General features: G+C 36.0%; 4 protein-coding genes across 5 annotated transcripts; 2 read left to right on the forward strand and 2 right to left on the reverse strand.

Annotated features, from left to right (window-relative positions):
• Window positions 1–3390: 3390 nt before the first annotated feature.
• Window positions 3391–10120, reverse strand: LOC107218493 (calpain-A). Its single transcript, XM_015656387.2, has 14 exons — window positions 9911–10120; window positions 9689–9785; window positions 8937–9131; window positions 8576–8766; window positions 7167–7461; window positions 6653–6792; window positions 6266–6573; window positions 5574–5728; window positions 5226–5449; window positions 4759–4804; window positions 4450–4594; window positions 3926–4038; window positions 3651–3846; window positions 3391–3569 (listed from the first exon to the last, which is right to left on the reverse strand). Exons 1-14 carry the CDS (start codon window positions 9997–9999, stop codon window positions 3502–3504), a joined length of 2262 nt encoding a protein of 753 aa, XP_015511873.2. The 5' UTR covers window positions 10000–10120; the 3' UTR covers window positions 3391–3501.
• Window positions 10121–10943: 823 nt separating this feature from the next.
• Window positions 10944–13108, forward strand: LOC107218469 (odorant receptor coreceptor-like). Its single transcript, XM_046746013.1, has 7 exons — window positions 10944–11129; window positions 11226–11375; window positions 11454–11684; window positions 11802–12082; window positions 12195–12294; window positions 12370–12627; window positions 13049–13108. The coding sequence occupies exons 1-7, from the start codon at window positions 10944–10946 to the stop codon at window positions 13106–13108; spliced, it is 1266 nt and encodes a 421-aa protein (XP_046601969.1).
• A 4729-nt stretch (window positions 13109–17837) lies between these two features.
• LOC107218489 (mitochondrial import receptor subunit TOM20 homolog) lies at window positions 17838–22278 on the forward strand. Its single transcript, XM_015656383.2, has 4 exons — window positions 17838–18090; window positions 18422–18513; window positions 19114–19287; window positions 19927–22278. The coding sequence occupies exons 1-4, from the start codon at window positions 17967–17969 to the stop codon at window positions 19969–19971; spliced, it is 435 nt and encodes a 144-aa protein (XP_015511869.1). The 5' UTR covers window positions 17838–17966; the 3' UTR covers window positions 19972–22278.
• On the reverse strand, window positions 21459–27467 carry LOC107218485 (porphobilinogen deaminase). 2 transcript variants are annotated; one of them, XM_015656377.2, is made up of 6 exons: window positions 26935–27467; window positions 26283–26355; window positions 25453–25636; window positions 23885–24155; window positions 23441–23757; window positions 21459–23327 (listed from the first exon to the last, which is right to left on the reverse strand). In XM_015656377.2, exons 1-6 carry the CDS (start codon window positions 26983–26985, stop codon window positions 23153–23155), a joined length of 1071 nt encoding a protein of 356 aa, XP_015511863.1. In that variant the 5' UTR covers window positions 26986–27467; the 3' UTR covers window positions 21459–23152. The 2 variants fall into 2 exon arrangements, with proteins under 2 accessions (XP_015511863.1, XP_046601764.1); XM_046745808.1 differs by having other exon boundaries at window positions 26940–27466.
• Between the last annotated feature and the right edge of the window lie 216 nt (window positions 27468–27683).

Raw genomic sequence — 27683 nt, forward strand, 5'->3', positions numbered from 1 at the left:
CACATCCGAGATAGTAAAGATTAACAAACATTTTAGCGTAATACAAAAGTGTTCAACTTGTAACTAATCTGATACTACTTGGCTTCAATGTACAGTACCAAATGGTAAACGATTGAATTTGAAAAAAATGCTTCATGCTTGAATTTTCACATATTGCCTTTATATATTTCACATAATATTCGTGGATAATTAATCTATCGGTTTTAACAAATATTGGTAGTAAAATTGTTTACTGCTTATTGTCTCACCAGTAACTTATCAAAAAAATATAATTCAAACTTTGAAGAAAAACACACTAAAATTTTAATATAAAAAGTGAGAAGTAAAAAAATTGAAAAAAAAAATAATAGTATCTCTGTTATTAACAGTCTCCAGCCCGCATGAAAAAAGCGAAGGGTTCTCATGAAGTCTGTAAAATTATATTCAACTAGTAGTGTTGACGACTTGAAAATCGTTAATGTCTCAAAAATTAGCCAGCCTCCACAAGTCTTAAGTGAAGAACTTTTCCGGATTTCGCACACTAGAGCATGTCAATTTTTGACAATTCTGCATTTTCGCTTCAGTCTGTTATATTCAATAAGCTTTGGATTGATATCCAGTACAAACTGAGTATCAAGAGCTTATAACAATTGTTCCAATTGCATAAAGTATACAGGTACATGTAAAAATAAGTTAAAATGACTATAAATCATTCAGTGGATCACGAGCTTACAATATCGCCTCGTATTACGATTATTTGGGACGCAAAGCAAGTTCATTATCTCCGTAGAGATTTGTTTTATGATGACACTGTTATATGCTGCACATATTATTATGATGCGTTAAGGGTTTTCTTGCTTTAGATTATAGAATGGATCACAAATTGGCTTTGTTTTGAATTTTATACAATCATTGCCTACTATAATGCGGGGCGGGGTCAAAGTTCCGAATTCTTCGAAAGGTATTTGGTGACGAAGCTTGAAATAAAGATATCAAACTTTTACGAAACAACAAAGTTTCGAATGGTTGGAAATCCGACTGCTCAGTTTCGAAAAATTAAGTTACGATAGAGAAAAGCTTTAAAATGTAAAGTTTCGATAGAAAAGAATTACGAAAAATAAAGTTACGATAAATTAAAATTCCAAAAGTCAAAATATACTCACACAACGTAATTTATTCAACAAGTGGGTGTAAAAAATCAGAAAAACCGAAAATCGGAATGACCAGGATTCCGGACGTAAAAATATCGAAAATCCAAAACAAAGAAATATGAAAATGGTGAAATTTCACCAAGCCCAAAATTCACGGAACTGAAATTCTTCGATTATTCAGATTTACGATATTTCAGATTTTTTAATTTTCTTATTCACGCACTTTCGGAATTATGAGCGTCAGATTTCGGACCATTCGAAACTTCGATGATTTGTCAGGTTTGACTTACGAAAGCATCGACGAGATGTCTTATCTTCACAAAGTATTATCTGGTCAGTATAAATTATTAATGAAAACAAATTACTGCAGCCACTCTAGTAACATTTGGGTAGACGGATGTGCAACCGAATATTTTCGTGGCTTTCCTCATCTTTACAGAAATACTGAGAAAATATCCCTCCGTTCCAATTCTCAACAGAGAGTGCAACCAGAAAGTTGAGGTACCAGGAACCGACTTTGTTGTTCCAACTGGTACATCAATAGTCATTCCGGTGCTGGGGATTCATCGGGATCCCGATATATACCCTGATCCAGAAAAGTTTGACCCAGAGCGATTCAACGAAGAGAATATATAATATATAATATATAATATATAATAATAAGAGGCACCGTTACGCTTATCTACCTTTTGGCGAGGGACCTAGATATTGTATAGGACAGGTGTCTTCGTAATTTCAAATCACCTACCGATTGACTATGGTTCAAATGCCAACTTATATTTTTCAGGGATGAGAATCGGGCTTCTACAAACGAAAATGGGCCTCATAACGATGCTATCGAAATATCGCTTCAAACCAACACCGAACACTATAAAATACCTCTAATCATGGATAAAAATAATTTTTTACTCATGCCGTTTGGAGGAATCGAGCTGCCAGTTGAAAGAAGATGCTAAACTTCTTGTTGATGAGATGAGAATACTTCCCTTGCCGTTGTCTCTTAATTTTAAGGAATCTAAAATTCATAGTTAGGAAAAAGCTATTCAACTCAACATGGTTCAAAGTTTCTATTTCATATTTAACCCTTCCTGCATAGATTTTTCCTTACTTGTGATTCACTTGACATTTTGCGTTCATGTCCTTTTCGGTTCGCTGATTACGAATCTGCACTCGAAATTTAAAAATTCAAAGTGGTGGGTCCAATATGGCGGACCTAAATTCAGAAAGCTGTTTGATTTTGATAAAACTTTATGTTACTTGGTTTTCGGGGTCACTGATTACGAATCTGAACTCGAAATTTGAAATATTTAAAATGACTGAACCAATACGACGGATAAACAACAGCAACAAAAGGAAAAATTTTTCCAAAAAAGAAAAGAGCAAATGAATTTCGATCATTTGTTTACATGTACTATTTTTGGAATAAGTAAATAAATAAATTTTATATTTTCTTCAGACTTAAAAATATTTCAGGGAACACGTGGAATCAAAAAACTGGGCAGTTGTTCCCAAAAATGTAGTCTAATAAATAAAAAACTGCAAAAAAAGAAGCTGGACCTCTCGGTGTCCCAGCGTGAATTAAAAGCTTGAAGGAACGTACAACGGCAATAGAAACCGAGGAATGTCTTCTTCGAACATCGTGTTCTATCAACATCTTGGAGTGGCAGGTCGATTACCCGATAGATTCTCAAAATGAAATTCCCAAATGTTTCCGATTATTCCAGTTTCTCTCAAGCAACGTTTCATCATTGTTATACAACTTTGGTTCGCAATCATTAACGTGGAAATTAGACAAAGTTTGGTAATGCTGATAGATTGCGGTGATTTTATTGTTGTGTGCACGATAATATTTGAATGGTATTAACATTATTAGCTCGTGCTCTATCAGGATTTCCTTAAATATCGCCAATAATCTCTGAAAAAGCGACGACAGCTGTGTAATGAAATTTCATCAACTTTATCAAAGAGATATTTTTGTCAGCGCTGCTTTCTCTTTCCTTGTTAATTTACTTACTAATCAAAGCCTGCTCAACGCATAATTACGATGTCCGATGCATAACGCGTAACCGAGGGGACTTTGTCCCGAGATTCGATAAACAATGAAACAGAACTAATATGAAAATAAACCTATTGATCAAACTTTCAAGATGACCTTGAATTATATGCCTTACGTCGTAAAAGCAATCGGGGCTCGTTAATTTTACAGTCGTTAACCGATTTTAATCATTCTGGTTGTTTATCTTCACACACAAAACACTCGTTGATCGTTATCATTTTATTTAATGCAATAACATTTCTTTCTTAAAGAAGCTTATGAAAATTACATGTTAGATAATCGTTATAAAACTGTGAAACCTTTTAATTCATAGCATTAAATAGAACAAAGTCCAAACGTAGCTGATTTGGTGCTCGTTCCTTCCAGATTTTTTCCGGATGAATCTGTAAATCCAAGTTCTTAGTGAGATCAAAGCAAAACAATCGGGTCTCAACCAATATGCAAGTATAATCAAATACGCTTACCAATCATCGTCTTCATTTGTAATGCGCACATGACGTAATCCCGGAACGTGATTTTACCAACATTGCTTTCGTAAAGACGCACGAGCTTCTTCAGCGTGTAATTATTCAAATTGTATCCGGCACTTTTCACAGCCTTTCTCAATTCGAACGTCTCAAAGTGACCATGCCCGTTTTTGTCGTATTTGTTGAATATTGTCTATGGATCAAACGGTTGTTCCAATAATAAAAATTAAATAAATCACGGAATCGTGTATTCGTAGATGAGAAATTCTCACCCTCCACTTTCCAATATCATTCCAAAGTCCTACGTACTCTCTGAATCCAATTTTACCGGAATCCAGCTTATCCAGCATACTTACCATGCTGCGACACTGATACTCTCTGAAATCTTCGTTCAATACAAATTTACTCAATAATGTTATTACGCAGGTCGGTATATTTACATTATACATCATCAGTTGGTTCAAATGAAATAAAATTTTAAGCGCCAATTCATCTTTGCTGCTACCCTGACATAACTAATATGTTCAGTACAATGGATTGAAAATATTCAACATTACGTACTTCGTACTCTATAAATTTTGGCAGACTCACAGGAATACTTTATTATTGCTTATTATTATTTTTTTACCCTAACGAAGTCTGCGGTTCAGATCGAAATGTATTTCCGTGAAGAATACACAATACACTCAACAATTAAGTTTAGATGATTTTTCGGCAACACTATAATCACCAACAAGTAAGGAAATCTTTTTTTGTCTAACATACATCTCATCTCTATTGACAAAATAATACAAACCTTCTCCAAAGTCATCCTGCAACACTTTCCTCAAATCTTTCCAGCCAACCTCCAACGCACCATTCGCATATTTTTCAAAATCCTGTAATTTTGATTTGTTATCGTTGTAATCCATCGACGAATGAACTTTTGACGAATGAGGTACCTTGAAAAAGGATTTCATTACTAATTTTTTAAATCACCTTTCCCGTTGCAGTTATTCTACGATAATTTTCTTATTTCTTCAACGCAAGCGTTCACAGCTGATAAGTTGGCTAGAATTGCAACTGTTCGCGTAATAATTCGAATAACTGTAAAATTTTCCTTTACCGAATCATTGTTCTCCACGCAAAGACCAATTTGCTCGTCCCATTCCCTGTAACGTAAATGTGTTCAATATAATGCATCGCGTTTATTGACCTTATATACTATAATAATACGTATGATATACGTGATTCTCCGTAACTAAGTGACCAAACTGATAGGGGTAATAGAGGTCATCGAGCTGAGTAAATTAACCTGAAGAACATGGTGGTCTCCGAAGTAGCGTTTTAGTAGTAAAATTTGATATTGGAAATACTTTCGTGTGAAATTCTTAAATTTGATATTATTCGTCTTGTTGTTGACAAAAACCAGTGGATAAGACACGATTTTTTAACCAATCGAATCTCGTGAACAAGACTTCGGAGAACACACGATCTTCGGGTTAATTTACTCAGCTTGAACCCCTCTATTACCCCTATCAGTTTGGTCACTTAGTTCTAGGACACCCTGCATGTTAATCAAGCATGACTTACTCCATATTAGTCAGATATTCAGAACAGACTCTAAGCAAGAATTCCGCTTCCTTGTCTTTGGAATTAAGAATCGGTGTGATACAGTAATCTCCAGGTGGTAATTCTACCCGGCAGCCGATACTTCGTGAATCTGCCCAAAGTTGGCCGTTGCTAATAACAATCGCTTTCCGTGATTCGAAAAAATTACTGTCCAATGGCTTCGGTAATTCGTGAGGTTTGTCCATCTGTTGAAAATTGTTAAACAACGAAGTTGGTTCTTGCTGTGTTCATTTTTTCCCTACCCCAAATGTTCTGATTAATATTGCTTTTAATCATATACTCCTGTTACAGTACGAACCAAAAACTTACACGATAAATCTGAAACACAAAATCCAGCATTTCGACAACTTTTCGGTTTACCCTTTGATGTTTCTGCATTAATGATACTATCACTGTACATTTATCGTTTCCCTGATCCGGCTGTCCCAAATTTATACGGTACTGTAGATTCTGTACGGGTCTCACTGCAAATTATATTTCAATTGTTTATTACATTTACCGACTAGGCTAACTAAAATAATTTAATTGAAAAAAAAAATTAAACGGAATGAAAATAATTTTTAATAAAAAAATGTTTTGATTTTATCATGAAAAATCTAAGATAGCAGCTATTTAGATTTAACGTTACATTTTTCAATGAATAATAATAATAATAATGAATTTTACCGTTTTGTTATATATTGTTAATAATAAATATATTGGTAGAAGTGAGGTTGGATCCCGATCACTGAAATCTCAACAAGTATACCAAATCGTGATATTTAATATAATATCATAATTAATGTATGTTAATTGAGTGTCTAAAACAATATACATTGTTCCCATATCATTGACGGTTCGTGATAATTAAAAACTGTATAAATAGTTTTTTAATTCTTGTATATCGAATATTGTTTACCTTTTCTATATTATTTGAATTTGTTAAAAGAAAAAAATGTTATAGATTTGTGTACATGGCAAAAAGCGTGGAAAAAAATATATCTTTAATCTGATTTCCTTACATAGGCAATCGCTATTGCTCAGCCAAGCTCCCCAATGGTCAATCGAGCCCTTTGAAATACCCCATTTCTTACAGCCATTATGTCCAGCTGTGACGCCACGCACCCACTCGCCATCAAAAGTACCAATTTTCCATTTACGTTTGCCGTCCTTGTTCAATGACCCCGAGTTGAAATAACAAGTCGATACAGAATTGAAATGATTTTGAAAATCTTCGAAAGCCATCCAGAATTCACCGTCAGCGTCAGCGCCAATCCTCATACCGAGTTCTTCTTTCACGTTATCAGGAACAGATTTCCACTCTTTCGAACTGTAGAATCATCAATCTGGTTTATATTTGGTGGCGAACGATTTTTATTTCAACGTAGTCACGTTTTTCATGACCTTACTTGTCACTCCACGGCCCGTTCCATTCAACCTCATCGCCGAACGGATCTTTTAGTCTCAACAGTCGAACTCCCTTGTATTTCAAGACTTTCGTGATAGCGTAAGCATGATTTGACTTCAAGCCGTTTGCATCAATCGCTGGCTACAGTAAAATGTTTGAAACAGGTAAACGTGATCGTTTTTCATATTCTACTTTTAAAAAAAGTACAAACAACTTCGAGTCCAGAAGTGAATTATCGAGCGTACTATAAAATTTCATTACAGTTAAGTGAAAAATGTATATGCATGCTTATCGAATTTTTAACGATCCGGAAAAATCAATCGTTTCGACTGTAATTTGACATGCCCCGGAGTAACGAAACTCGATACAGTGTCGAATTTTTCAGACAAATATTCCAGATTCGTTACTCTTTGTTTCTTCATTTTTTTCGTTATAGTCGAACACGGTACGATGTTTCGTAACAAACTTGAAACGTTTTCGTATTATTGATGTAACAAAAATGTATAATTACTTACTGTCGCACATCCTATAAGTGCATGATTTTTTCCCATGTCTTGGAGCATATTGTCAAATATTGCAGTGAGATTATATTCGGTGGTAGATAAACCTCCGGTTAGATCTTCCGTAGCTTCTGTCGAGAACCCGCCATCTAGAGCACCCCACGAACCATAAAGCTTGGCGTAAGCTTTTACAAGCAATGCGCTCCAGAATTCGTTTCGATCACCCGATTGTACACATATTAATTTTCCGTTTTTCGTTGGCAGGAAATCGTCTATTACGACGTCCACCCATCTTCCGCAGTACCAAAATCTAAGTAAACGGATTACAATTAACAGCCAGTTTACACTGAGAACAATTCCGTTGTGTATAATAGTTGTTAAATAATATGTATCTTTATGATAATGCTTTTGAATATTCTTGAAATTACAAAAGAAATTTCGGTACAGGTTATTATTTAGTGAGTAAATTTTGTGATTAAAGCGAGGTAGTTAAACCTGTTTATTTAATAACCTACGTTCATCCCGTTGAACAAGGCCTTAAAATCAATTTCTCGTTGCATCAAAATCAAATCATCTCAAGGATCGTAAAAAAAATGGCGCCCGAGCAATCATAATTTTAAAAAAATAGTAACATATACTAGATTTTCTGATTAAAGCAACAAACTTATTTTCATTATGTGTCCGGAACTACATTTTTCAGTTCAGGCAAAAAAAATGGACAGTATACTGTGTAACGAGGTCGAGGTAAACTCGGTCTTTCCGGGCCGAGCGTAAGTTTGGAGTCTCAGGTGAGCCGAAGACGAATATTCCAAATACGCGAGGCGAAAAAACCGTTGCCTCCTTGTTGCACACGCTTCTTTACATAACAAGAGTACGTAACGCACTTTTTGCGAAGCAAGAAATTGAGGTTAGGGTCGTGTAATGTCAGATTCGTTTGCGACAGCGCATGCGCACAGTACAGAAAAGACCACTTTGAACTCCTAGGACTCAAAAGTGGTGTATTCAGTACTCCGCGCATGCGCATTCGCAGACTCATTCGTCCGTCATAGAAACAGGTACTTTGTGTACGGAAAAACGTGTGAAACATGCTCGCGTTATGTAAACTACTTTATATCATACTGCCATGTTCTCCTCGCCTTTCGGCGCGTCTCCAGTGTATGCTTGTGTGAACCTTAGGGGTGGACCTTTCAAGGCCTTGGCCTTAAAAGTAATACTTTAGCCCCTTGGTACACAATGTCCTATTATTATACGCACTGTGTACTGTATAGTAACCACAAATAGAAATTTTACTTAGAGTAAAAGAGTTGTGATAATAGCGATAGCTTGATTTCGTGCAGTCTGCAAGTGTAGACTCAATTTATGACACACATCTTCGAACAGACTTACCATCTTTTGTTTGAACAATACCGGAAGACAAAATTTACCTGAAATGGAATATTCCAGCATAATTTTTTTCTTCAAAGCTTTGATCCTCCGGTACGACTCGAAGTAACATATCTCGGTGCATCGCTAAATTGGAAATACTTGACAGAAGCCAACAATCACCAAACTTCCCTTGCTGAACATCGAATCGTGAAACTCCGTCAACAAATAGTTTTGGATTATCAACTATATCCTGGGAAAAAATACACACATCTTGATTCATACCAGCCACTGATTCGGTCGAGTTTTGAATATTATGGAAACGATTGGGATTTTGAAAGTAAAAGCGAGATACTTAACGGTTCGCAACATATCTTCTAGCTTAACAAACATCATTTATCCACGACAGTTGTTAATACTTACCTTTGGGCGTAGCCACGTCACTCCTTGAACAAGATTATTTTCCGCGTACCAGGCATAGACTGAATCCGGTTTTGAGAATGTCGTGTCTTCGAACAATTCTCCCGTACGCGTTCGTATTGCTAACCATTTTTGCTTCAGTTGATAAAAATCCTGAACATCTCCTCTCGGTCTGAGACCAGATCCGAGTTCTCCTAACTATCAAAAACGAAATGTGACCGTCATTTACTATCAATTCCTGGGTAGCCAGCTTGGCTGTGCTACTCCATTATTAAAGTATTGGATTACGAGTTTCACTCAAACATGGTACTTGTCTCACTAAGGGGATATGCATCTGTACATGTGTAGACATGAGTGAATTTTTGAAATTTACAACTCCCTGACCAATTATTCAATTCGATCGAAGTTTGATTCCCATAAAACTATATAGGACTTCAAACGATCGCCATTTTGTTGAAAAAAAACTCATCGTTAGAACCAGGATAAACTGTCAAGAATACCGTTTTCACACTTAAAGCTGATTAGTTAAGCCGTTATTGAGGTATCGTGAGTTATTTCTAAAAAACTATAAATGAAGCTTGATCTGCATGCTTTGGATGAAACAAAAGTCCATATAATTGAATACTAGGTTGTGTTGTTACAAATTTCAAGAATTCCCTCATTTCTTCAGCCATCCACTCGTGCACGTGACCTTAATTATATATGTTGCAGCAACAGATAATACTGTCGAAAAATAGGAGCATAATTTGAGAGACCTTGAAAATTTTGTTCGGTGAGTAGTGGTTATAGGTATTCCCAGAATTGATAATATCAGAAGAAAAGCACAGTGGCAGGCCATGCAAGGTGGAGTTCCTGTAATTAAAAAGATGCGGAATGACTGTTGAATAATTATAATACTTTTAATTGTGATTTCCATCCTACGAAAACTTTGAGAATTTTTCTGTCAGTTACAGTTATTCAGAGTAAACGTGACTCACCTTTTTCGCAAATCTTCATTGTGTCCACCAACATTGGATTTGGCCGTCTTACCAGAAGACGAAATCATCGACATGATCGATGGATACATTTCAATGGGCAAGGATTGAAAAGAGTTCAAAGAAGAAAAAAGAAAAGACTTGGGTATAAATCCGGTTTTGGAAGATGTGAGATCAACCAAATCAATTTTTTTTATAAACGTATGAACTTTTTTGCACAAACGCTTCAACGAGTTCGGTAGTAAGTGGATAACTGGTACTTATAGTCACGCGGATAGGAGGTTTAGGCTATCCGATTTTTTTGGGGGAGAAACAGGAAACCGCCGAACCGCAACACCTTAATCTCATCGCAATTCAAGTCGCAAGACCTAATTAATAAGCTCAGCTACTCGAATCAACTTTAATTAACGCCACGCAAAATTTCATTTCCGCTCCAATTATTTTCATAATATAAATCAGTTGCTTATCAATATATTGATTAAGATTTGCACACGTTCAAGTTTGCTAACGAAGTCACTGATTAAAGTAATAACATTTAGAAACGATAGGGATCCGTTTTAACCAACGGTGGAAAAGCCGTATTTCGAATTAAATTAAAATTATTCATATGCATCGGTAAGAAAAATTATTTCGAATAATGAAACCTCACACAGTATATACATAAAATTTTAAATATCGCCCAAAATATTCACCACATTAACAACGAGTCGATCACCATCACGACTATAATCATTAGCGGTCGATCAACAACACCAATTGCAATATTTGTTTCAACTATGGTCACCGAAACTTCAAAGGCTAACGTAGTCATTCCTATTGAATGCGAAAGATTAAGTTTAAGCACTCGTCTAACAATTCGACTAATCTCGTTCAATTTAAACGTCAATATTATACGCAAATGGGGTTTATAAGTACGACTAATGATCAGAGCTTGTACTGTTCACCAGTACTTCGTGTATTTCTTCCGTATTCGGAACTCTCAATACCTTCAGCCGTAATGCCACGCGCGAAAAAAGTCAAACTCTATTCCGAACTCATGGCAAACACTTTCAAATACATTCGCTGGAGTGGGCATTGGTTTCCTACCGACGACCTCGACGCGAACAACCCCAAGTTTCTAAGTTTTGAATTTTTCAGATCACTGATTCTCACTCTGACAATACCTTTGCAAGTGATCCCATGCATCATTGACTTGGTATTGAAAATACCGGATATGCCAAAGGTATAAACATGAATAGAGTGATAATAAATCAGTCACTTTTGGTTATGAAATCATGAGGTTTGACGTTTACCTATAACTTTGATCAATAACTTCTAGGTGATTATGAATGCCATAAGCACTCTTTACGGCATTCAGACATTCTGCAGAGTAATTTTCATCGGCGTAATGAGAAAAGACATTTGGAATATTTTCAAAGAATTTGACAATTTTCAAGTACCCGCGTCGTTTCGTCTTCTCCGTGATCAGGTACTTCCAGAATAAGAGTTTCTTTATAGTACATATCGATTTTTGGCAAACTAAAAACATAAATACATGTCTCCAAAGAATGGACAGAATGCGGCCTCGAAGGCGTTCAAAACTTCGAACACATTATTTCTGGGAATATTCTGCGTAGCACAATTCACAGGATGCTTATTCACTGTCGCACCATTTGTAATGTCATATGAGGCACGAATTCAAAAACTTAAGTTATTGGCATTGAACGGAACAATACCTCACGTCCTGGTATACGAAGCTTGGTATCCCTTTGATATATCTCGATTTCCAGTTTACCAGGTAAAGTAATACAGTGAACTCAGCAAACTTTAGCAGATTCTGTTTTATTTTTAATCATCGTGATAACATCTCGTACAGGATGATATGAACTTGACGAATACTTATATTCCATTGCAGCTCACTATAATATTCCAATCCTTTTGCGGCTGTGTTTGGATCAACATGACTTCAACTTCGGATGCTATTTTTCTTGCAATTATTATTCGTGAAGCGGAGGAATTCAATGTCTTACATAATATGCTGGTCATACTTTCCAATGTAAAAACGCACAGAGTCAAAGAAAGGTCTGCACAGACAATTAGAAATAACCTCGTTCGACATTCCAGTTGCACCGAGTGGCCCGAGGATCCAAATATTTTGTTGATTTCCTGGATTGAGCACCATCAACTTGTACTCCGGTAAGTATACAAACGTTTTTTAAACCACAAATATACGTATGAGCTACATATCAGTGATAAGATTGAATGAGTTAGTCTGAATTGTCGGTAAAAATTGCTAACTACTTTACAGTATCCTAGTAGAAATAAGGAAAACGTTTTCCGTTTTCGTCTTCATTGTGGTTGGATGCAACGCATTGTCTTTGGTTCTTTTGGCATACATCGGAGCTACGGTAATATTTTCCGTGTTTATGAAAAAATTTACTACAATAATTGAGTAGCTTAATGATATTATTATTTCATTACAGATTAAAGACGTGACTGCATTACTTTCAATGATCAGTTTCTTGTTTGTCGTTACGGCACAATTGTTAAGCTTTTCCTGGTACACGGTGAAACTGACAACGAGAGCCGAAGAAATGTCTCAAGAATTACTCAGGATTAATTGGTGGGAAGCTCCTGTTTCCTATAAAATGTCTTCGAAATTCGCATCATTAAGAGCATTGAAAACTGTATCGATATCTGGAATGGGATACTTCGATTTGAATCTGGAAATGTTTTTATCGGTGAGTTGTATTGGTAGATTTATGGCTTGAGACTGAGGTTCTACACAGTTTAAGGGTTGGCCTGAAGTATATTGATATGAAGGTGTATCACGTTAGGTGTGCTAATTACTTCATTTTTAAGATTGTTCAAGGTGCTTCATCGTATTTCATGGTCCTAATTCATTTGACAAGTGACGAATAAATCGCGTTAGATTCCGGGAAACAACAAAACATACAGGATATTATTCGTGTATGACAATTCATGGTGGATTCAACCTATGTAAAAAGTGCATACTTTCACTGCTGATTCCTCAGCTTTCGACGAATAGAAAGACAGGATATTGGTGAAGACGGATTTTGTCAATGCGCACTAGTGACAAGTATAAGTTACACCCAGGAAGATTGTGTTTGCACTAAACAACTTAATTTGTTTGAACGGTAGCACATTTCGCAATTTTACATTCTTGGCGCTGAAAAAACTGATAATACTGCCGATGTGTAATATAAAAACGTTGATCTGAGTGGTGGCGTTGTAAGCTGCAAGTTCCTTGAAACAAAAAATACAGAGTTCGATCTGCCTACCCAGACAGCACAAGATTGAGTCGTCATTAACGATTAGCGAGACTATTTTGAGCTAAGATATATATTTGAAGATATATATTTTCCACCTCTCACGGATATACTAATATTCCGTATTCCTACAAGCCAATGCATAACTTATTCTTCATCGAGTTCAAGTCCTTTTGTTTTGTAATTGTAAGTTCTAATTACACTGGAGGTATCGATTCCAACATTCATCAAAGCTCAGAATCAACTTTCTATGAATAACAATTTCTCACTCAGCAGTGTTTTCTTGAACGTTAAGAATAAATCATTAATACCAATTTAAACTAGTTTTTGCCTTTCATACTAATTCTTTTTCCGACCGTCCATGCTTCGCGTAAGATATTAATTACTGAAGATTTTTGTTCAATAAACTTAGGTTGACCCCTTTGCATTTTTGGCGAAATTGGACGATTCTAGAAAGTGCTTTAATGAATTATTTGACGCGCTATTCCGACGTAATTGTGCGAGAGAAATCGATTAAGCGCAGTCCCGATACGCTGCGATCATGTTATGAAAAGTTGCAGCCGAAAAACAATGAATTTCACTCGCTATTTCTCTCCTGCTGGTCCTACGCTCTTTTCGCTGCGTTTTTTTTAGTTTCTGAGAGTCCAAGTAGCCAGAAAAGGGTCACACAAATCGAATCGGAGACCCAAAATTTTCGGTCGAGAAATGAAGAAAAAGTGAGGCTAACCCCTTTGCATTTTGGCGAAACCTTTCGCGATTTTGAAAAGTGCTGGAATGAATTAATTGTGGCACTATTCCGACGTAATTTTGCGAGAGAAATCGATTAGGCGCAGTTCCAATACGCTGCGATTATTGTATAGAAAGTTACAGCCGAAAAACCAAAACCTGTGTTTTTCGACATTTTTCAGCAGGTGATTTTCCTCCGCCATTTCTCTCCTGTTGGTCCTACGCTCTTTTCGCTGCGTTTTCTGAGTTTCTGAGGGTCCAATTAGTCGGGAAAACGTCATACAAATCGAATCGGAGAACCAAAATTTTCGGTCGAAAAACGAAGAAAAAGTGAGGCTAACCCCTTTGCATTTTTAGCGAAACTTTTCGCGACTTTGAAGAGTGCATAAATAAATTAATTGTGGCACCATTCCGACGTAATTTTGCGACAGAAATCGATTGGGCGCAGTCCCAATACGCTGCGATCAACGCGTCAAAAGTTACAGCCTGAAAACGGGAACCTGTGTTGTCGACATTTTTCAGCGGGTGCTTTTTCCTTCGTAATTTCTCTCCTGTTGATCCTACGCTCTTTTCGCTGCGTTTCCTGAGTTTCTGAGGGTCCAATAAGTCAGAGAAGGGTCATACAAATCGAATCGGAGACCCAAAATTTTCGGTCGAAAATGAAGAAAAAGTAAGGCTAACCCCTTTGCATTTTTGTCGAGAATTTTCGCGATTTCGAAAAGTGCTGGAATAAATTAATCGTGGCACTGTTCCGACGTAATTTTGCAACAGAAATCGATTGGGCGCAGGCCCAATACGCTGCGATCAACGCATCAAAAGTTACAGCCAAAAAACAGGAACCTGTGTTGTCGACATTTTTCAGCGGGTGCTTTTTCCTTCGTAATTTCTCTCCTGTTGATCCTACGCTCTTTTCGCTGCGTTTTCTGAGTTCTGGAGTGTCCAATTAGTCAGGAAAAGGTCATACAAATCGAATCGGAGACCCAAAATTTTCGGTCGAAAATGAAGAAAAAGTAAGGCTAACCCCTTTGCATTTTTGGCGAAAATTTTCGCGATTTTGAGAAGTGCATAAATAAATTAATTGTGGCACTGCTCCGACGTAAATTTTCGACAGAAATCGATTGGGCGTAGTCCCAACACGCTGCGATCAACGCATCAAAAGTTACAGCCAAAAAACAGGAACCTGTGTTGTCGACATTTTTCAGCAGGTGCTTTTTCCTCCGCCATTTCTCTCCTGTTGGTCCTACGCTCTTTTCGCTGCGTTTTCTGAGTTCCTGAGGGTCCAATTGGTCAGAAAAGGGTTGTACAAATCGAATCGGAGACCCAAAATTTTCGGTTGAAGAATGAAGAAAAAGTGAGGCCCTTTGCATTTTTGGCGAAAATTTTCGCGATTTTGAAAAGTGCTGGAATAAATTAATGGTGTCACTAGTCCGACGTAATTTTGCAACAGAAAACGATTGGGCGTAGGTCCAATACGCTGCGATTATTGTATAGAAAGTTACAGCCGAAAAACGAAAACTTGTGTTTTTCGACATTTCACAGCAGGTGCTTTTTCCTTCGTAATTTCCCTCCTGTTGATCCTACGCTCTTTTCGCTGCGTTCTCTGAGTTCCTGAGTGTCCAATTAGTCAGGAAAAGGTCATACAAATCGAATCGGAGACCCAAAATTTTCGGTCGAAAAACGAAGAAAAAGTAAGGCTAACCCCTTTGCATTTTTGGCGAAAATTTTCGCGATTTCGAAAAGTGCTGGAATGAATTAATCGTTGCACTATTCCGACGTAATTTTGCGACAGAAATCGATTGGGCGTAGTCCCAACACGCTGCGATCAACGCATCAAAAGTTACAGCCAAAAAACAGGAACCTGTGTTGTCGACATTTTTCAGCGGGTGCTTTTTCCTTCGTAATTTCTCTCCTGTTGAACCTACGCTCTTTTCGCTGCGTTTTCTGAGTTCTTGAGTGTCCAATTAGTCAGGAAAAGGTCGTACAAATCGAATCGGAGACCCAAAATTCTCGGTCGAAAAACGAAGAAAAAGTAAGGCTAAGCCCTTTGCATTTTTGGCGAAAATTTTCGCGATTTCGAAAAGTGCTGGAATAAATTAATCGTGGCACTATTCCGACGTAATTTTGCAACAGAAAACGATTGGGCGTAGGTCCAATACGCTGCGATTATTGTATAGAAAGTTACAGCCGAAAAACGAAAACTTGTGTTTTTCGACATTTCACAGCAGGTGCTTTTTCCTTCGTAATTTCCCTCCTGTTGATCCTACGCTCTTTTCGCTGCGTTCTCTGAGTTCCTGAGTGTCCAATTAGTCAGGAAAAGGTCATACAAATCGAATCGGAGACCCAAAATTTTCGGTCGAAAAACGAAGAAAAAGTAAGGCTAAGCCCTTTGCATTTTTGGCGAAAATTTTCGCGATTTCGAAAAGTGCTGGAATAAATTAATCGAGGCACTATTCCGACGTAATTTTGCGACAGAAATCGATTGGATGCAGTCCCAATACGCTGCGATCAACGCATCAAAAGTTACAGCCAAAAAACGGGAACCTGTGTTGTCGACATTTTTCAGCGGGTGCTTTTACCTCCGCCATTTCTCTCCTGTTGGTCCTACGCTCTTTCAGCTGCGTTTTCTGAGTTTCTGAGTGTCCAATTAGTCAGAAAAGGGTTGTACAAATCGAATCGGAGACCCAAAATTTTTGGTCGAAGAATGAAGAAAAAGTGAGGCTAACCCCTTTGCATTTTTGGCGAAACTTTTCGCGATTTTGAAAAGTGCTGGAATAAACTAATTGTGGCACTATTCCGACGTGATTTTGCGAGAGAAATCGATTAAGCGCAGTCCCGATACACTGCGACCATGGTATAAAAAGATACAGCCGAAAAACGATGAATTTCACTCGCTATTTCTCTCCTGTTGGTCCTACGCTCTTTTCGCTGCCTTTTCTTGGTTCCTGAGGGTCCAATTAGTCTTGAAAGGGTCTTACGAATCGATTTTGAGCAGCCAAATTTTTTGCCCACAAAAAATTAAGGCAGAATATTTACAACAGCCTACTTCACACGGCTAAATACGAAGTTGACTTTTGACTTATAAATCAATCGATCAATTTACTAACTGGACAATTTTTATACAAATCAAAATTGTCTAAAAACATTAATTTTTTAGCTAAACATGTGTAATATACCCACAGATCATAAATAATCATTAGAACCCATTAGTCTTTATGAATCTCAAACTATAAATGATATAGATCGTAACTCTGGATTGTTAGTTGAGTGACGAAAAAAATTATGGTCAAATTTAGTGAATAATAAATTTGATTCATATATAGATACACCAAAATCGGAGGCTGGACTCGACAGGTTAAATGCACATACCAATGACACATTTTTATAAAATAAATCCAGAACATGCATTCTTGACAATCAAATTGACCACGGCACTCTCTCTCCCTAAATTATCTGGCTATCGGCGGCATCCACGGCATCAGTGCCTACGGCACGTGGATTTGATAAGGTTTTAAGCGATACGAGAGGGACGGGTCAAAGGTATCTCCATTGCGTTATCTCTTTCTATTAGCCCCCCACCACGAGAATAAGCGTTCCAGTATATCTCTGTAATCCAATCACGAAGTAATTCACGGGTGCGTTCCGAAACTAGCTGGTAGCGCTGCAGACTCCCTGTGACAGGCAGAGCTAATAAAAATAAGGCCCAGTTCCACAACTTGACATTAAACCCATCAAATCATAATAAACCGAGTTTACCGCATAAACTTGGTTTAACAAAAGATAACTGTTATTCTGCGTTCCACAATACCAAAATCTCCGGTTTCAATCAAGAAGTTGTGGAATTGGTGATTTTTGGAACGCACCCTACATCAAAGGAAAGCAGACAAGCTATCTAGCCAAGATAGATTCTGATGGATTTAGGACCACTCGATATTCGAACAAGCGAACGCAACCCCTTTTGTGCAATGGTCGAAGTCACAATGAAGACCCTGTGAATTTGTCTCTACTAAAATTAAAATAACATTAAACGATATTCGGAAGTTGGAAATTGATTACTTAAAATATCAATGATTTCCAAAGCTGCAGTAGGCATCGCTGCCGGAATTGCCGGCAGTATATTTATAGGGTATTGCTTTTACTTCGACCAAAAACGGCGAGGCGATCCAGACTTCAAAAAGAAATTACGCGAACGTGAGTTACACACCCATCGACTATCATTGTCATCAATATCCTACATATTGATCCAACGTAATTCTACTTCGCATCGACACTTCCTAAAACGAACGTCAAAATCAACTCTGCGTTCCTTAACCCTGCTTTCAAAACCGACATCACTTCTGAATGTTTTGGTTTGTTACATAGTAATGCATGACAAGGTATCTGGACACACATTAGACTCATATCGCTGCTGTAGACTTTGTTAACTGCTTTGACGTCACTGTGTTATTGCATCTTCATTACTGGCAAAATTTATAAAAAATTTTCAACAAACAGTTATTCATAAAGTCATGCTTATTACCAGGGAGAAGAGCAAGGAAACAGGCTCAAAAGGCTGGAACAAAAATACCTGATCTTAAAGATCACGAAGCGATGCAGAGGTTCTTCTTCCAAGAGGTATGGATGTGTTGTTATTGATAAACGAGAGAAGTTTGAATAAACAAATGGCTCAAAAACAATACTAGGAAATCAGTACAAAGGAGTGCATCTTTTACTCTTTTAAAACCATTCACAGATGTATGAATTAATCAATTCTGATTTCATCATGTTCATCATATGAGTTAGACGAGACACCACGCATCTAGATCCAAAAATTTAAAGGGAGTCATTTCCTTGTTTCAGTGCTATGTATTTTTGTTTGTGTTTTGCAAAAAGTATTAAGAAGAAATACATTTCTTCAGTATTCGACTTGGTACTATGGACCATAGAAAAACAAAGTCAACTTGACCATGATAGAAAATGTGAATAATTTTTTTCTCTAATCCTTCATACATATATACGCAAATGATCTACAGATCGTCAAATATGATACAATCGATATAAATATTCAACCTGTAAATCAATTGACTTTTTATAATCATGTGTATGTTTGAGTGTCGGAGACTGAAATAATTGTTCAACTCTAGCATAAATTTATTTCCTCTGATCATCGTTAGATGCCCTAATTATTCAATAATATAATCAATGAATAATGTTTTTGTTTGAAATTCTCAACAGGTTCAGTTGGGCGAAGAGATGCTGGCGGGTGGCGACCTCGACGGAGGTGTTGAGCATTTGGCAAATGCAGTCACAGTTTGCGGACAGCCTAATCAGCTCCTGCAAGTTCTACAGCAAACACTTCCGCCACAAGTTTTCCACCTCCTACTACAAAGACTTCCGTCAGTTGGCCAGGTTTGTTTTAGATTGAACATTATAACAGCACAATATACCCCTTGCGCATGTTTTTCTTATAATTTTGTTGAATCAAGGTTTTTCATTGTATAATCTCGATATAGTGAAGCATCATTGATCTATAGTTACTTCTAATCGATGAATATATTTATTAATAATAGAGTACATCTATAAATTCTTATAACTGTATATATCACCAATCTGATTCTTACCCTGTTTGTTATTTGTGTGGAACCTAGTAAAAATGAGGATCATCGACGAAACCACTAATTGTTGCCCGCCTTTTAGTCTTGAGTGCATACGATTTTCAAAATAATTCATTGAAATATGCAAGGTGATGCCTTTCTATCAGCTTGATGAAATAAAACTAGAAATGTATGTTACTCATTGTTGGGCATCCAATAGGCTTTGTTACTTGGACAGGACAGACTGTAACTGATGAAAGCTGGTCAGTCGTGAAGTTGTTTTCTTCTAAAATAGAGTAAAGATTAAGGAAACACAATTATGGTTTTTTTTTTGCGTTATTTACCTCCAATACTACAAATTTCCACACCGTTCTAAATTTAAATTGTGATAGTATTTGATGCCTAAGCAAATGACGGTTCAGAATAAGGTACATTTTTTTCCATCATGTTACAGAAAATCGGATCTCAGACAGCGATGGCAGAAGAAGATGTTGAATAGCAAAGCAGCAATAATCACGTTGGTTATTCCTAAATAAAAAAAAAGAATGTTAGTAGATTATACGATCGTTTTAGCCAAAATAATTGACTGTTAATTTCTTACTCTATCACAAAATCCTAAGTCATACTATATAATGTAGTTACGTAACATCTAAACAAATATTTCGTTAGCTTCATGTTGTGTACTGAGATGCAATTTGTTGAAGTAAAAACGACACTTCTGACGTTCAACGGTCTAAGAAATAGATTTGTAAAAATGCAATGCACGCGCGCCAGTGAATAACAATTTATTCTATAATAACGTGGTGAATAAACAACAATTTTACGTACGAAAATCCGTCAACAGCCTTATTGCTGCTTGAAGAGAAATAAAAACTCGAAACGCTTTTACTGCTTCATATAATGCTACAAGTAATTAGCGATACAGTAATATATATGCTAAAGGTATCAACAGGATATTTAACAGAGTAAAAGTAGCTCATACCAATCTTTCCATGCATACAAATTTTTAATTTCACTCCCACTACTATTTGCGTTCAACGCAAACGATTATTTCAACGGGAATACTATAATAACTTATAGGATGAACCTCATTTACGACATAAAAAATCGTATCTTGATCGAAAAATACAGAAACCTTTTCCTGCACTCCTGGAAAACCAAAGGAACACTGACACAATACTGTTGTCTTGTCACAACAAATCTCTGGTGTTTCAAGCAGATCACCTTCAATAGTTTGAAGAGGGTACGAAACTTCAAGTCATAATGACAAAATGTTGACTGTTTTTCAAATTTTATCACACTATTAATAATTGACAAACCCAAGGTTTATTTTGCCCAAAAAAGTAATCGGTTTATGAAAAGAAGGATTCCATCAATGGTTAGTTGAATTAAATCGCTACGTTGGACATGTAGAGGACGATGAATTTTCCACTGGATATTCAGTAATGATTTAACATGTAAATTGAATCTCTTATTCGCATTATCAATGTCAAATTTTTACATGTAAATCGTATTCGGACTGTTTTTTCCTCTGCAATACCGATAAGGGGATAGAATTTGAAAAACAATGTGTGTATGATAGATAATGTTGTCCTCTGGAAAGACAATACAGTACAATTTTACCTGTTCGGTGTGCCTCTATTGATACGAATAATTTGAAGATTTTTACACAATTAACAACTGTCAGTCTTGTACACATCATATAACAATTGATTGATTGTTTTTTGGCTTCCGACATGCCTAAGGTAAGTTTGAAACATATGTACATACATAACACATACCTACATGTATACACATTGCCTTTTCATTCCTGAAAAATTTGCGTTCATCTTGAACAAAATACGATATAAATATTCAAAAACTCCATTCCGAAATACAAGTTTCACTTACGTGTTAGTTTTTTCCCTTTTGTATTTGAAATATCGATCATTTTTCTTCAAGGAAATTAATTATATTACCAATTAACACCAAATAAGCCAATTTGAATTATATTAACTCATTTAAAATCTGTTTTTATTATCAATTATTCTTCGTATTCATATTACATCTAATGTACAATAAATTTTCTTTGTGACTACACTCTTTTCTCTCTCCTCTGAATCTCTCAATCCATAATGTAAACTGTACTCAATATACCAACTATAAAATGGTAAATGAATTAAATTCATATGTTTATATACGTGTTCTGTATATCAAGTTCTTATTAAAAATAATAACGGTAATTTCTTAGTTGTATATACAATATATATAAATATATATATTACTTCGGTATGTACAAACAAGAGCGCTTTGGTACTAATGTTAAATTAAAAAAAAAAATTTCTAGATCAAGCGCGAAACAAAATACAATATATAATAATTATTTTTAAATCATAACATGAGTTACTCAAAATGATCAGCTCACGCGTTTTCTCATTATCAATACAATTTTTCAACAATCTCTAAATTACCCAACAACATTATGATCAGACAAATTCTCCGATACTCGAGGTTTTTTCCCCTAAGTCTCTAGATCTCAGTTATCAGAAATATGAAATGAGTGAAAGAGAGGAGCTGAGTCACATACGTATAGGCATTTTGAGATTGCGCAACTGAATCACTCAGTATTGTAATATATTGCGTAAATGTCATATTATTTCACTAAATAGTTTAGGCCAGTATAGTCACGGTTCACTTTATCATAACCGTTCACATGAACTGATCAGATAATACATATTTAATAATTACAGCACTGATCATTACTTGTATTACTGTTATCCTTGATAATGCTTTACGCGGATTTTCAACCATGAATAAGACAAATTTTGACCGTAAGAAAAAATGTATCATGGTTTTATGAGAATATGTTGAGCAAAATTTTTGGAAGCAAGGCCATTATATCACTTCTATACACCCATTTTGGGGTTCTCCTATTGTTGTTCCATTACCTTTGATTCTAATAGACCTTTATGATATTAAGCCGTAAAATGGACTAAATTACGGCAACAGCTTTTACTAGAAGCATAGAAATTTTGCAAAATTGATTGATTTAAGTCTCTGTTATGGACTAATATCGAACACGCGATGAAAATAATTTCGAATATCGAATAATTAGTCAAAGAAATAACCGAGAGATAAATTTCCTGACATTTTCCATGGTGTTTGGGTGTCTCTGGTAAGTAGAAGCCGATGGAAAAAAATTTAGTAAAATTATTCAACTAGTTATCAACACGGTGATATGTACAAATAAATACTTGAAAACGGAACAAATATTTCATTTAATATAACTTTATACCTGTATAGGGCCGAATGTCATGATTATCTATAAACACTTAATAAAGAAGAAAGAAACAAAGATAGTACAAATTTCCCAGGTGGTAACAATTCTGACTGATTGATGGTATGAGAATTGTTTCAAAGAGACAGGAAAAAATATGTATAAATGTAATTTGAGCAGCAATAAAGATACGAAATCTATAGTGTGTTGAGGTGATAATCCAATTCTTTGACAAGATGCAATGTCCCCGTCGCCGATAATTTTGTATTTTTCAATTAATTAATCATAACTACTCTTCCGAGCTTAAAACTGTGCAAGACGTATTCTGCGGCCACAAAATCGAAGGCTGATACGAAAAATAAATTTCAACTACCCACCCGTAACCAACATGCAATGTACAACAGTTTATTTACCTATTATATCACTATGGCGTACTAAGAACTTCTTGCCTAGCCTCTGACATTATTGCTAGTGCACCTTTACTCACTAATTGCTCTGCAATATCTTGCCCAAGCTGTTCAGCCCCGTATAAACTTATTCCGCTCACTTTTCCAGGGACTATGCTGCAGTATAAACGGGGTTCACGGTACGGGCACTTCCTATAGGATAAAAATGAGTGTTGACATTAATTTACCAAATGAAAATGACTCTCAAGTTGCAAATCAGACGATATTCCGATGTGACGAATGCTCAAAGTTTATTTGTAACTCACTTTGGCGGTTCTCCATCATCATCTGGTAAATATATTTTGCTCTTCAGAGTGGAGCTGATGGTGGTTTGTCCATTTAACGACCATACGGCTCCTGTTATACTCAGATCTTTCTCAACTAGGGAAGAACACACTGCAACAGGGGCTGAACAACCACCGCCAAGAGTGCGCAAAAACGAACGCTCGCAAACGCATCTCAGGGTCGTTTCAATATCGTGTAGAGGTGACAGTAATGACAAAATATCCCAGTCCGTCTCTCGACATTCAACACCCAGCGCTCCTTGACCAACTGCATAGAGAGCTTCTTCTGGTTCCAGGAGCTGAGGTAAACAAGTTAGAAAAAATAAGTTATGGAAATACTATCTTTTCAAACGCTGTTATTAAAGATTTCTTCTATTCAGTGTAGTTAAATTTTACCGAAATCTAGAAATTAAGTAATATTCTTACCTGGGATATGCGATCTTCCCAACCCATTCTCTTCATCCCAGCAGCAGCAAGAATGATAGCAGCAAAGGTACTCGACTCGTCATCCAATTTTTTTAATCTTGTGTTCAAATTACCTCTGATACTTTCTACTTTCAAGTGCGGCATGTTTCGTGCGAGCTGAGCTGATCGGCGTAAAGAACTAGTGCCGATTACGCTACCCTCTGGAAGAGATGATAGGGTGTTTCCCAGGAATTTCTTAGACATTACAACTGCGTCACGCGGATCTTCTCGTCTGAAATTTCATTTTTCAATGAAACAAAATTGTATTTCAAATTCGAAAAACTTATATCTTATCAATACACAATAATTGCTGTAAGACGTTTGCAGTTTGTGAATCAGTCATTTATTTGCCAGTTATATCTATTTACAACACAATTGTCATACAATGATAATTCAAAGTAACGATAGAAACAATGAATGAGTCAAAAAATATTGCCAAGACGAATCAGAAGAATGTGATAAACTGCTTCAAGATCAATTAAATCAAACCAATTATGACAAGTTTGTCAAGTTGATATTCAATTTGGATAATACGTAAATTGATTGACAATTTATTTTAAACATACAAGTGTGAAGTCATACATTTTTTCATCTTTCATAACACTACGAAGAACAACCACAATAACAATTAAAACGGTACTTTTACAATCTTGTAGTTTTCAATTTATTATAAATGAAATTGTTCAATGTATTTTTGAAATATCACTGAAAAATTTGTACGATGCTGAACAAAAATTATCTTGATTTATTACTTCTTCCATAGTGATTTATTACTTCTTCCATAGAAGACAGATGAATAAAAATTGTACTTGTTTTTTAAATATCACATCAATAACAAATTCGTTGTATTGGACGTTTATATGATACATTTGAGGGTTTGAAGATTTGAATAAATGACACCCATTTTTATTTAATACCCTGGTATAATAACCTACAAATAAAATATGATGAAAGAGAGAATGTGAATGTTGGAGGCTACATCATTTCGAAACAAGGCCATCAGACAAGCAGGATATAGTGTCATTAAAAATAAATACGTACTCCTATCTGTATATTGTTTTCGAACTGAATTTGTATTTGATACATCCTCATAAGTTTCTTTTGACCAAAATAAGGAAAAGAACAGTGTTTTACTCCTTGAGGGGTAAAACTAACGTGAGTGTTGTATATACAGTCTAGTCATGCATTCGCTATATTTTCCATTTGCGTAAAGCATAGCTGTTTTTGTCAGTCGGTAGTTATCTTTATTTCATGAGCTTGAATACCAAACACGTCCATACATTACAGTTCGAATATCAGTTCACCCGGTGCTTGGCGGTGTCGAACCAAACCGTTTGGAATTTGTGCCAAAAATTTACAAGGATTTTTACTTCTTAATGGGAAATTGAAATTTGTTCAAACAGGGTACTGTAAAGATACACTAATTATCCATACGAACAAAAACGTTATATTACACAAATATTAGCATGTCTATTGCGTGATACTATTCAATAATTAAAACTAGAATTAACACTCCATTTTATACTCACTTAAGTACAGCACCAAGGGCCATTCCTTCCGGTAAAGTTGTGGGAAGATCCTTCAATGAGTGAACAACAAAATCAACTCTGCCGTTCTCCAGGGCAATTTCAAGTTCGGCAGTAAAGAGTGCTTTTTCTCCAATTTTTGGCAACGATTTGTCAAGGATCTTGTCACCTTTCGTGCTCATGGTAACTGGGAGACAAAAAGAAACGCTTCAACAACGAGATCGATGACAATGGTTGGCGCATACGGATGCTAATCAACGTCCTATATGGTATTGTATAACTCATACATAAGAGTCCAATATTATTTGCCAGACAGACCGTTTTGCATACTGGAAAGCTTATTTTCTGCCAGACACTTGATACAAATCATTTCTCGACAGAGATTGTGATGAAAAAATATAACACGATAGTAACATGAAGTAATAGACGAAAAAAAAATGAGAAACATGCAGTAAAACCTAAAATAATAGACATTACTTTATTATTTCTTCAAACTGTCGACGAGACCAAAATAACTCTAAATGGAAATGGAGTATGTGCTGTGATAAAAGACTAAGTTTACATGCCAAAAATCACAACAACGAAAAGATTGTGAAAGAATATCCCGAGAGTCAATAAGAATATCAGGCAACATTTTCAGGATCACGCAATATACAGCTGTATAATATAAAATAATAATCACTAGATGAGATAAATCAGTTTAATCAATTAGACTCAAGTACTTTTTATATCTGAGAAAGTAAAAAAAATACCAATTCTTTCAATTTCTTGATAATCTTGATACTATGACACAAGATTACGTTGATTGATATAAAATTTAAAACATAACTCACCTATCTCAAAAGTTTTCTTGGGGTGAATATCCTCTAGACATTTAATTACGAATCTGGTTTGAATCAGTGCCAACTGTAAAAAATGAAGAAGATTTTAATGAAAAACGAAAAAGAAAAACGCATAATTAAAACGTTGAATACAATATTCAAATCAGCTTGGTACTTATATCATATCAAAGTGACTTTCGAATTGCGTCACATCAGAATTATTCTTTTCCGAAATAGCATGTGCAATTTTTTGTCAACTATTGCTCCGATTTATTTAAACTCGATCGATACACAGAATACGACAGTACTAAAGTTTTTTGTTCTAAGTTAAATCTATATTTCGCCTTTAATCTCCCACCGTTTACAGAATTTACAAATTTATTTCACCATCTGGATTCTAGCTATGGCGATTGATTTCCTGAAAACCGAAAATGAACTTTGAAATTTTTGTATTTCGGAAGACTTGCGCGTTCGTAAGGTCATCATAATCCCGCCCGTCGGGGATATTTAATCGTATGCCGAATAAAAACTGCTGACGCATTGCTTACGCTCAACGATGATTAAGGAAATTATAATCATCTGTACGTGTTACAATACGTACAATAATTATCATCTACGTGGGAAAAAAGAAACTTATCTTAAACAAGTTTAACTGTCTACTCACCTCACTTTTTCGCGATCCAACACGGATTACGTCACGCGTTTCGGAGGTCATTGTGGCTCAAATTAGTTTACGATGAAAGGAATCTCACTACATGAATATTGTACATACAACTTGGAGAATGACTCTCGTTCACGCAAACAGTTTACAGTATGCAAAGAGAGGTTCGATTATTAGTGCGGAATGCTTATAAAATAATAAATAACGTTATTCTTCCATACATCAAAAAAGAGATATATCTAATTGGGTCATAAGGTGGTCGTAAGACCTTTACACGGCCAGTCAGGTACTTTCACCAGTCGTGAAAATTGCAATGATCCTACGGTGTTCGTGCAACATCCGTGTATTTGCATAGGCACTGATTTTATTAACGTAATCGTATGAATTTGTTTGTTAGTGTTAATGAAAAGCTACCGTGATATCTTTATCGTCAATTTCACAGTCACTGGCACTGCAGCAGAAAGTGAAATACATTAACTATGTTAATTAGAGGAATTTACTCGACGTCTGTCACGTTCTGCACGCCATGACGGTCGTTCACTGACTGAAGGCAGCCGTAAGTCAGATCGCAGACGAGTCGAAATCTCATCGAGGCTCGATATTCGATAGATTCGATGATAAGAAAATGAATTTTGGGAGAACTCACTGCTAGGACATTATTTCGTGAGAATTGATTCTTGATTAATTCTATGGACAGAAAATAATCTTACAATGGAAGTATAACACCAAACGTATCAATTATTGTCGCCATG

This window comes from Neodiprion lecontei, chromosome 7 (genome assembly GCF_021901455.1).
Source record: "Neodiprion lecontei isolate iyNeoLeco1 chromosome 7, iyNeoLeco1.1, whole genome shotgun sequence".
NCBI lineage: Eukaryota > Metazoa > Arthropoda > Insecta > Hymenoptera > Diprionidae > Neodiprion > Neodiprion lecontei.

Coding starts and splice junctions, on each gene's coding strand:
- LOC107218493 (XM_015656387.2), bottom strand. CDS start 9,999: ATGTATCCATCGATCATGTCGATGATTTCGTCTTCTGGTAAGACGGCC. Junction 8,767..8,936: donor TGACGTGGCTACGCCCAAAG/GTAAGTATTAAC, acceptor ATTTTTTCCCAG/GATATAGTTGATAATCCAAA. Junction 7,462..8,575: donor GCTGGAATATTCCATTTCAG/GTAAATTTTGTC, acceptor CCGTTTACTTAG/ATTTTGGTACTGCGGAAGAT.
- LOC107218469 (XM_046746013.1), top strand. CDS start 10,944: ATGGCAAACACTTTCAAATACATTCGCTGGAGTGGGCATTGGTTTCCT. Junction 11,130..11,225: donor AAATACCGGATATGCCAAAG/GTATAAACATGA, acceptor AATAACTTCTAG/GTGATTATGAATGCCATAAG. Junction 12,295..12,369: donor TGGCATACATCGGAGCTACG/GTAATATTTTCC, acceptor ATTTCATTACAG/ATTAAAGACGTGACTGCATT.
- LOC107218489 (XM_015656383.2), top strand. CDS start 17,967: ATGATTTCCAAAGCTGCAGTAGGCATCGCTGCCGGAATTGCCGGCAGT. Junction 18,091..18,421: donor CAAAAAGAAATTACGCGAAC/GTGAGTTACACA, acceptor GCTTATTACCAG/GGAGAAGAGCAAGGAAACAG. Junction 18,514..19,113: donor AGAGGTTCTTCTTCCAAGAG/GTATGGATGTGT, acceptor AATTCTCAACAG/GTTCAGTTGGGCGAAGAGAT.
- LOC107218485 (XM_015656377.2), bottom strand. CDS start 26,985: ATGACCTCCGAAACGCGTGACGTAATCCGTGTTGGATCGCGAAAAAGT. Junction 25,637..26,282: donor CAAGAAAACTTTTGAGATAG/GTGAGTTATGTT, acceptor TTTGTCTCCCAG/TTACCATGAGCACGAAAGGT. Junction 23,758..23,884: donor GGGAAGATCGCATATCCCAG/GTAAGAATATTA, acceptor TGTTTACCTCAG/CTCCTGGAACCAGAAGAAGC.